The 10,239-nt window shown below is 56.3% G+C and overlaps 1 protein-coding gene across 2 annotated transcripts in view; it reads left to right on the top strand.

Moving 5' to 3' along the window:
* Positions 1-10,239, top strand: part of STARD3 (StAR-related lipid transfer (START) domain containing 3) — a 23,595-nt gene that overhangs the window by 2,674 nt on the left and 10,682 nt on the right. Inside the window, exons 1-2 of one of the 2 annotated variants that reach the window (XM_005861893.2) lie at positions 718-1,002; positions 7,570-7,841. In XM_005861893.2, the coding sequence (XP_005861955.1) occupies positions 969-1,002; positions 7,570-7,841 (306 nt within the window). In that variant the 5' untranslated portion in view covers positions 718-968. Of the gene's footprint in view, positions 1-717; positions 1,003-7,569; positions 7,842-10,239 lie in introns of those variants that run through there. The other variant, XM_005861891.2, reaches the window with a different exon arrangement.

Raw genomic sequence — 10,239 nt, 5'->3', positions numbered from 1 at the left:
GTAGTTAAAGTGATTAACTACCTGCCTGGCACTTAGTTAAGGGGTTTTATCCCCTCCCTAACTTCAGGGAAAAATCCCTACCTGGGGAAACAACCTTTCTCGGAGAGGTGACCTTGGTTAAAACACATAGCGCCAAGAAGGTGAGCAAACATATTAAGAACAGTATGCCATATACGCCAGGTCCCTTGAAACAGCAAGGATGGACCGGCTCCCGGCATTGGCCAAGTGAGGAAGAGCCCCTTGGGTTAGGAGCCTGCAGGCACCTTGCCCTGGGGTGGTCCAGAGGCCTGGTACCAGGTATCTGGGGGCAAGCCCCCTGGGGTAGGCTCAGCCTGTGGGCAGGGTCTGTGCTTTAGACCAGAGACTGGGCCTTTGCTCAGGTTGTTTGGCTTGCCTGGAATGCTCATCCTCCTTGCCTCCAGGAATAGATGCATAGATGCTTCAAGGCCTAGGTCAGATGGCTGCTGCTCCCTGTGGCTTTCCCAACCTCATGCGCTCGAGCCTGGGTCAGATGCTCCTCTTTCTGGAACCCACAGTCCTCTTTTTGTTCCTTCTTCCCTAAAAGCGCTGATCACAGCGTAGCACTGTTTATTATTTATCTGTCAGCCTCCCTTACCAGACCAGGACCTGCTGAGTGTCCCCAGGGACCAGCCATGTCTGGCACATTGTAGGCGCTAGCATGTGTGTGCTGCATTCATTTGGGCTCTCTCACACTTAGGCTTTTGCAGGTAAGACAAAAATCCTGTACATTTGACAGCTCATACTTGTTCTATCGCGTGGCAGAGATTGTTGGCTCCATTTTATAGATGAGCAAGTTGAGACGTGGCAGGGAAGGGTCAGGTCACTCATGAGGGACTTAAGAACTACCTCCTGACTCCGGGTCCGTAGTTGTGTTCTCAGAGTCCTAGCCCCCAAAATAGCAGCCACATTATCGGGACAAGGGACAGGGAGGCCATCACATCTGATCAATGGTGTATCCCCATCGTGAACTTTTTCTGGCTGGTAAGTGACTGATCCTGGCTTCTGTCTCATCAGGGCTGGTGCTGGGAGGAGTCTGAGTGGCACCACCCCCACCCCTGCAGGGGACCTTCCCTCGAGTGGGCTGATGGGGACTGAGATCTTTCCCGGAAGATGACTGGCCCTTTCCAGACTGACCTCAAGGACTTGATCTCATTAGCCCCAGGTTTTATCCAACAGAAATAAGGGTTTGGGGTAGGGCCTGACTCACCAGCCCCCGAGGAGGCCAGGGTCATAGAATCACGGAGCTGGGGGCATCCTGCCATTTAACAGGGCCTGGCACGTGGAGGGGGCAGGAGGGCTGAGTGGATCTCCGTTTGTTAGGGTTTTCCAGTAAACTGTTCCGTCAGAACCTCCGGGCTGGGGAGGGGAGCGGGTAGTGATGACTATAGTTTCTGTTTTGGTTGACTCTTTCCTGTCCACTTCCCCAGAAGGAAGGGAGAAACGGGACTCTGGCCTCGGCTTTGCAATCTCATTTGTCACTGCCGCCATGTCCTCTCTTTGAACTCCTACTTGTCCAGGAAACTTCCCAAACCCTCGGTGGGTGGGGCAGAGTAGGGGCCAGTCAGCCAACTGTCCCGAGGCTGAGGGCATGGGTCATCGAGCCTGGACTTACAGGAGGGCCTAATCTGTGCCATCCTGGGTCAGCTCCCTGAGCCAGAGCCCATCCTCCGCCCCAGCAGTACCGATGGAGCCCTCCGTTTGGGCAGCAGTGCCGTGTGCTGGGCCTGCCTGCACATGTCCGGCCCAGTGCCCCGCCTCTAGCCCTGTACCCACGGCCCCTAATGGTAGTAATAGCTGCTGTTAATGAGGCACAGGCACTTTGCATGTGTTATTTCTAATCCCTTTTAAGAGCTCTGTGATGTGGGCACTATATTGTCCTGTCCCCGTTATTTAGATGAGGAGACTGAGGTTCAGAGAGTGATGTGGTTAAGGACCAGCCCAGTAAAAGACAGCCTGGGGTTTTTGACTCATGCCCTTTCCCCTGTTGCAGGGTGGGCATTGCGGATCCACAGAGCAGTGAACTTACTGGGCATGTACCATGGCCGGATGGTGTGGCCTGGGCCTCGCGGGCTCCAGGAGAGATGGCTGTGTGTAAGGGGAATGCTGAGCCAGAGTCCCGAGATCTGGAGTTGGGAAAGCCTGGGGGAGAGGGACAGCTTCGCCTAGAACAGCAGTTCTCAACCTGTGGCTCGCGACCCCTTTGGCGGTCGAACGACCCTTTCACAGGGGTCGCCTAAGACCATCCTGCATATCAGATATTTACATTACGATTCATAACAGTAGCAACATTACAGTTAGGAAGTAGCAACGAAAATAATTTTATGGTTGGGTCATCACATGAGGAACTGTATTTAAAGGGCCAGAAGGTTGAGAACCACTGGCCTAGAAGGTGACATTTGAACTGTTCTCATCAGTCAGAATTTTTCCCCAGTGGGAGGAGATCAGCCCAGAGTGAGAGGACAGGGGAGTAGAGGCACAGAAGGAAGACCAGCCGGCCATGCGGGGTCCTGGGAGCAGTTAGTGGTCAGGAGACTATTGGGGTAGTGCTGTTACCCCCCCAAAGCAAGAGAGCAGGTAATGCTGGGGTCTTGCTCAGTCCTTCCTCCTTGACCTTTGCTCTCCAAGGAATTTAACTCACCTCTCCTTGCAAGTCCAGGCTCAGGGAAGGAGAGGGGAGCAGCCACCCTGCCTGAGGGGATCCAGGAACCCAGTTCCCCTTGCCAGCTAGTGGAGGCGGTGTCTGGGCCCTGGGCGGGACACCAGCAGAGGGTGGAACCCAGCTCCGGGGAGGTGGTCTGGACTTGGCAGGGTGTGAATGTGCGCATGTGCTCCTGGAGGGAAGCGTGTAAATAGTCCTTCAACACATTTCCTCAGTACCTGCTCTGAGCCTGGAGCCATCCTGGTCCTGGGCACGCAGCCGTGGGCAGAGCCCTGGGAGACCCTGCTGTCATGAAGTTTGCATTCCGGTGGGAGAAGACAGGCCTAAACACGGACCGCTAAGCACATAGGTCTGGGGGACAAGTGCCGTGGAGAGCTCAGGTTTTAACGAAGGCCTTTTGGGGTGATTTTATTACACTTCGCTATAGTGTAAACCCCCCCCCCCCCTCCCCGCACACACACATACACCTGAAGGGCTTTGCCCGCTATGTGTTCCATCTCAGAGCACCTGCCTTATAGATGTCAGCCCTAGGAGGTGGCAATTTGTTGCCTTTTTATTGTGGTAAAATATATACTTAGCATTTGAACCATTTTTAAGTGTACAGTTCTGTGGCATTAAGTACAGCAGGTCCTCAAATAAACGTTGTTTGGTTCAACATCCTTTCATTATAGCGCACAATGTTGCCGTAGGAACTTAACTCTTGTTTATATCAATTAGCCTGTGGTAAAAGTAGTCTCGTTATGCACAGTTTCCCTTAAAGTCACAGAACCTTTCGAGGATAAGTGAGGACTTACTGTATTTTATTGTTGCCTTTGTTTAATGCAACTGAAGAAACCAAACCTCAGAGCGGTGATATTTGGCCCAGATTACACAACTAGTTAAGGGCGGACTGAGATTTGAACCCGGATTTCAGAGTCCAGGTCTCTTTCCGGGATATCAGCTGCCTGCTGTTGTCTGCGGGGCGTCCTGGACCCCACCCAAGGCTCCCGCTGCCCTGGCAGTGCTAGTGATTCCTGGGGGCCTGGGGCGGGGGGTTGGGGTGAGGTGGGGTGAGGGCTCAGCTTTCCACCTTGCTCAGAGACCTGATTTGCCTCTTCCTCCCCACCCCTCTTTCCCTTCCAGCCTAGGGTGATAAAACCCCCAATTTCCTCCCTCCCTCCTTCCCACTTCTCCCTAAGCCTTAGCAGCTCAGCTTCTGCAAACACAGGATGCATGTCAAGCCTGCAGCCAACTCAGGCGGACTCCTTCACGCCACACGTGCTGTTCCGCTCCTGGCACCTCGGAAGGCGATTGGGAGGGGCCGGTGACAGCAGGCGGTGGGGTTGGGAGGGAGGTGCTGCTCCCAGGGGCCTGGGTGGCAGCCCTTCTGGCTCCAGCCTCACAGCACTCATGCCTGCCTTCCCCCCATCAGGAGGTGGGCCTGGTGGCAGGGAGGCCAAGCCTAGCTGTTCTGCTGGCCCTGCCACCTCCCACCCTCCAGGGCCAGGGGGCCAGAGCACAAGTGCTTTGGGGACTGAAGGGCAGGTCCAGGCCAAGGTAGTTTTCACCTCTCGGACTGACAGGTGGTCTGAGGGAGCTCAAAGGCCTTTTGACATCATCTGAGTGAGTGTGCGAAGGAGGTGCCTCAGGGGTGACCCCAGAGTTTGTAGAAAGTCTGACGGGGGAGGCTCTCTGTGGCCACCTTCTGGGGCGGGACCCATAACAGTCCTCTTTTTATGTTTTATATAGGAAGGTTCCAAGTAGGGATTAACTTATTTTAGTTTCTCTTGCTTAAAAAAGGGAGGTTTTAAGAAAACTACGGACCTTTTTCCTTGTGAGAAGGACTTGCCCGAAGTTACCCGGGATTAGTGGCTGCCCCAGACTGGGACCCGGGCCTTATCCTGACCAGAGCTCATTCGGTTACAAGCTCTCACTTACTTGGACTCTGAGCTGCTTTCATGGGGGAGGGAGATAATAGAAACTCCCTCCGACTCTGGGCAGCCGCCCCCACCCTTGCTTCAGACGCCTCGTGTTTGGCTTCCGCACACCCTTGCGTCTGCAGCTCCAGGCTCCCCAACACCTCTGCTCCCAGCCCTCATCTGTGTCTCTCGCTTCATCGGGGATGTCTGCATGTGTGTGTCAGTGCTGTTGCCACTCTGAGTGCTTCTCACACCCAAGCTGCTGCCACCCAAGTCCTGTCCCCAGGGAGGGAAGGAGGGAGAAAGCCAGGGGAAAAGACAGACAGACAGACAGACAGACACAGGAGCAGCCTGGGAGCGGGGAAGCCATAGTGCCCTGAAGTGAAACAGGGAAGAGGGAGAGACAGGCAAGGTGCAGGCAGATAGAGAAGACAAGGAGAGAAACAGGAGGAAACTAGAGAAGGGGAGGAGAGAAAGACTCAGAGATGGGAGAGAGATGGGAGGAAGACCCAGGGCGGGCGACAGCATATGGGCACGGAGAGGGGGCACAAAGACACTTAGAAAGCAAAGATAGACAGGGAAGGGGAGAGATGGAGACGGGTCTGACAGGAGACGGGAGGGCTATTAGAGACGAGGAAATGTCACCGCCCTGGAGCTGCGGCCCTGCCACAGTGAGGGATGCGCTGCGCGCCGTCTGGCACCAGGTCCTGCTGATAGATGCTGTGGGTCCCATGCCCGCGGCCTGTCACATCCCTCCTCTGTCTCCTTCCCGAGCTGCGCTCAGCTTTCCTTCAGTACCCTCCAGAGGAGCTTGTTATGGGGACCCCAAGAGTGTGGTATTGGGGGGCGGCCTTGGGCTGGTGCCCCTGCTGGGAGCCGTCATCGGGGCTTGCGCAGAGGCCGGGATGGGTGAGCTATCTTGCTCAGAACCTCCTGCCGGCCACAAGCTGGGGGCTTGTGTTGGACCCCGTAGATCGAGGGGACTGGCAGGTAGTAGATCCAGCAACGTTTAGAGGAAACAGCCAACCAGGAGGAAGGCTGCTGAGCTCTTGCCTCCCCAGGGCCAGAGACACACATCCAGGGCTCCCCTTCCACTGGCCCCCAAACCTGCCCCCTGGTGCTGCCCAGTGAGAAGACTCTGGGAGCCTGATCAAGTCCTAGAACAGCGGTTCTCAACCTGTGGGTCGCGACCCCTTCACAGGGGTCGCCTAAGACCATCGGGAAACACATATTTAATTACATATTGTTTTTGTGATTCATCACTATGCTTTAATTATGTTCAATTTGTAACAATGAAATTGGGGGTCACCACAACATGAGGGACTGTATTAAAGGGTCGCGGCATCAGGAAGGTTGAGAACCACTGTCCTAGAAGCTCAGGCCCCACTCGCTGAGTCAGCGCCTCTCTGGCTCTAGACGGAGCCTTTTCTTCCCCCGCCCAGGAGACGGCCTCTGAGGTTCCTTGCAGAGCTTTGGGAGCAGGGATCTTAGGCCTGGGGGCTGCATGGGGATGCCCTGGGGAGGGAGTGCTGGGGCCCCTTTTGTCTCTGGAGTTCATAAGAATGTCAGCCGCCTAGTTGCACAGGCAGTGAAGGGAGGGGTACGTCCATCCACCGCTCTGAGCTGGGCGGTCTCATCTGTGGACTAGGAAGAGCCTCCTTCCTGCCTGTGCGGGCATGGCCACGGCCACAGTGTTCTGCGGGCAGGGGAGCTCTTGGGTAGGGAGTGGCTGGCTCTTCTTCTCTAGGGTTTGCCCTGGTCCTCTCTGCTGCGTAGCACGTTGCTGAGGGCCAGGAGCCCCTCTGGGTCACCCGCTTATGCAATAGTCAATCACTAAGCACCTGGTAGGTGCCAGGCATTGCGCTGGGCTCTAGGAGACAGCAGTGACCACGTCGGGGAAGGCCCTGCCCCCATGGAGTTTGCAGAACAATAAAGAAGACGTTTCGGGTGGTGATGAGTCCACTGAGGACATACATACTTCATACTGTGACCGGGGAGAGGAGGGTGGGGGGCTCCGAGGAGAGGGCTTTCGACTTGACGTTGGGAAGGGCTGGGAAGGACGTCGCACACAGCGGCGGGCGGGAGAGAGCGAGGCCCACGGCCCCGGTAGGCCCGGGTGAAGGGCCCTGAAGGAGGCCGGAGTGGCAGCGGTGAGACGGGAGGCTTCTGAGAGGAGCATGGCAGAGCCTCACCCGCGGGGCCTGGACTGCAAGGGCCCGTGAGGACCGGTGGGTGGGAGCCCCACTGTTGGAGGCCTGCAGGCTGGGAATGGCAGGTCTGCTGGATGTTTTGCAGGCTTTCTCTGGCTGCTGTGTGGAGAAGGGGTTGTTGCCAGGTGAGAGAGGCAGCCTGGAGACGCCCATTAGGAGCCAGGTGTAGTGTCCAGTTGAGAGACACGGTGGTGGGGCCTCAGGTGGGGATGGTGGGTGGAGCAGAAGGGACAGCAATGTCCTCCCTCCACACCCCAGAGCCCTGGGAGACTCTGCTCTGGGAAGTCCCTCCCAGTGGCCACGGGTTAGGGGTGGGAGGGTAGGGCTGGCTACTGGGAGGGAATGTGGCTTTGTGCTTGGAAAACAAAGAACAGAGCTTGGGGCCCTCTTCTCCTGGGGGTGGGGGGGGGGCGGGCTAAAGGGGCGGCTGTTGACACCAGAGGCTGAACCTCGGGGCTGGGCAGGAGCTGGCCACGTCCCCAGACACCAGGGAGGACCCCAGAGCCTGCGAGGGTGAACCTGGGGCCCCGCTGGGCTTTGCAGGGCGTGGGAGGAAGGGAGAGAGTGAGAGGGGTGATCAAACCTGGAAGCCCGGCTGCTGGGAGGGGTTTGGGCGGAGAGGGCCCTGGCCTGGGGGTGGGAGGGTGTGTGTGTCAGAGGTTGGGGGAGTGAGTGGGGCGCCTGGGGCTGTGTGTGAAGGATGAAGGAGGTTAACGGGACCCGGCGGACCCTAAGACGCTTGGCTTGACCTCCAGCCGCTTGGCTTGACCTCCTCCCGCAGCTCTGCCGCTGAGCCCCACCCTCCCTGCCTGGAGGTGGGGGCCCACCAGGATGAACAAACTGCCCAGGGATTTGTCCTGTGACTTGGAGCGCAGCCTGCCAGCCGTGGCCTCCCTCAGCTCGTCTCTGTCCCACAAGCAGAGCCTCTCCTCGCACTTCCTCCTGCCACCTCCTGAGAAGCGCCAGGCCATCTCTGATGTCCGCCGCACCTTCTGTCTCTTTGTCACCTTCGACCTGCTCTTCATCTCCCTGCTCTGGATCATCGAGCTGAACGTGAGTGGGCTGGAGGCTGGAGGCGCAGGCTGTGCTTGGGGGGCACCTGGGCCTCGGTTCTCCACCTGCCGAATGGGAGGGTTGATGTCCTGGTAAAGTGAAGAATGGGAAGAACAGCTGTTCTCACCTTCCAGAGAGGAAATTGGGGTTCAGAGGGGTGGAGTCATTGTCTCAGCTCCCTCAGCAAGCGTGGAGGACGGATTTGAACCTCCCGATTTCTACAAAGAAGGAGAGACCCCAACATTGAAACCTGTCTTTGTTCTGCCCTACATTGCTTTCTGGCTTCATTCATTCATTCAGCAAACATTTCCTGAGCCATTACTGTGTTCCAGACACTGTGTTAAAAGCAGAGGGTACAGCGGGGAGCAAACCAGTGAAAGCTCCCAGTCTCAGTGACTCCCAGCGCTCCCTCCCCTTTTGGACACTCCAGTATCCTCCAGTTCGGCCTCTGAGGGTTGGGTGAGATGCCACCAGCAGCCTGGAGACAAAGCTGCCTCTCAGTGTAGGGTCCACACCCCGCACCCTTGCGCTGCTTGGCCAGCTGGCGGTGGGGCCTGATCTCTAGGCGCTGACAGGGCAGAGCAGCACCTGACCGCAGAGGCAGGAGTGGTGGGAGCAGGGCCTCCTGGGATCGGTCTTGTCCCAGCTCCTCCTCTGCATTAACTGTGGCCTCGGCAAGGGACGCAGCCTCTCTGAGCCTCCCCTCGTGTCCTCCGTAAAGTGAGGGTTCTGCCTCAGGGTCTCAAGCTCGGGTGACAGGAAAGGGAGGACTTTGTTGGTAGCAGCGAGGAGTTTGGAGAAGGAGCTGGTTGACGGAGCTGGTTGACGGGTGAAGAGGGTAAGTTTGACTCCGGGCATGTGGAGCTGGAGGGCAACCAGGGCTCGGAGGTGACCGTCCTTTGCGCACAGAGATGCGCTGGCACCTTCGTCTCGATAGAGCCACAGCCACGCGGCCCGTGGGGACCATCTTCCTGGTGAAAAGCTGAGGCCCGGCAAGGGTCAGGGCAGGTCAAAGAGCTTCCAAGGTCTTGGAGCTTTCGAAGGTCCCAGCCCACATCAGAGCAAGCACCGAGTTTCACCACATCCTGTTCTCGCCAGGAAAGAGGTGAACATATCTTGGTGATTTTACCCCTGAGAGTCTCTGGCTGTATTGGCGGTAATAGCTCGGCGGCCGTTAGGCCTGTGTGGGAATTCTTGCAAAGCGAGGAAACCTAACCTCCCAATTGTGTTCAAATGTAATGAAAACTTTTCGGATGCTGGGTTTAGCAATTAGTGGAGTTAACAAAATGTTTCACTTGGGAGACACTTCAAGTTTTATTAATTTTCAGTTTTGTAGTTTTATTTTCATATTTTGGCACATGTGTCTTTTTAGTTTTCTAACAGACTGTGTGTGGCCCAGTGGCTGCAGGGACCCAGCAGGGTCAGACGGTCTTGCTGCCAGAGACTGGGACTCCGGCACTGGGACTCGGCTCTCCTGAGTCCAGACGCAGTTGGTGCAGGCAGGTGCCCTGGCGGAGGGAGTTCTCTGTAAAGAGAAAGGTGGATGCCCAGCCGGTGTGGCTCAGTGGCTGAGTGTCGACCTATGAACCAGGAGGTCATGGTTCGATTCCCGGTCCGAAACAGGCCCGGGTTGTGGGCTCAGTCCCCAATGTGGGGCGTGCAGGAGGCAACCGATCAATGATTCTCTCTCATCATTTCTGTTTCTATCTCTTTCTCCTTCTCCCTTCCTCTCTGAAATCAATAAAAATATATTTTAAAAAGAGAGAGAGAAAAGGTGGAGGACAGAGCTTGAGGGATAGCAGCTGTTAGGGGTGAGAGGGGCCCAAGAGGTGTTGTGGACCAATGTTCGCGAGAATAAGACCACCGACTCCAATTAGGTCTAAAACAGCAAGCGAGGATTTATTGAAAAACTGGCCAGTGACTGCCTCGGACTTCTCCACGCAGGGAGCAAGCCCAAACAGCAGCAGCAGCCTTGGGGTCAAGCAAGCTTTTATTTGCACAAACCACAAATATCCATCATAACTGTTACAATGCTCTACAAGCCACAAACATCCTTTTACAATACTCTATTCAGGGTTCTCACGCACAGGTGTGCTGACCAGGAACTTCCAGGGCCATGCGTGGCCACCCATCCTTAGCCATATCCTTGGTCTTGTCACTTCTCAGAACTCGGAACAGGTCACCTCAACCTTTGCTAAGTCTAAAATTTTCCCCCTGCTACTTTAAGTTTGCTTTAAGCCTAGTGTACTACAGAGGGAGCAGATGAGGAGAAAGAGGAGGGCAGGGCCTGGGTGGGGTGGGGTGGGGTGTCATGCCAGGCACGGGGATGTTGAACTCCACAGAGATCAGGGTGGTCTTGAGGTAGAGGCACGTGGTGGTGGTATGCGGGGTGGGGGGG

The sequence above is a fragment of the Myotis brandtii genome, unplaced genomic scaffold (genome assembly GCF_000412655.1).
Source record: "Myotis brandtii unplaced genomic scaffold, ASM41265v1 scaffold157, whole genome shotgun sequence".
NCBI classification, from domain to species: Eukaryota; Metazoa; Chordata; class Mammalia; order Chiroptera; family Vespertilionidae; genus Myotis; species Myotis brandtii.
Note: the sequence above shows the minus strand (reverse complement) of the source record. Positions and strands in the feature narration are given on the sequence as shown.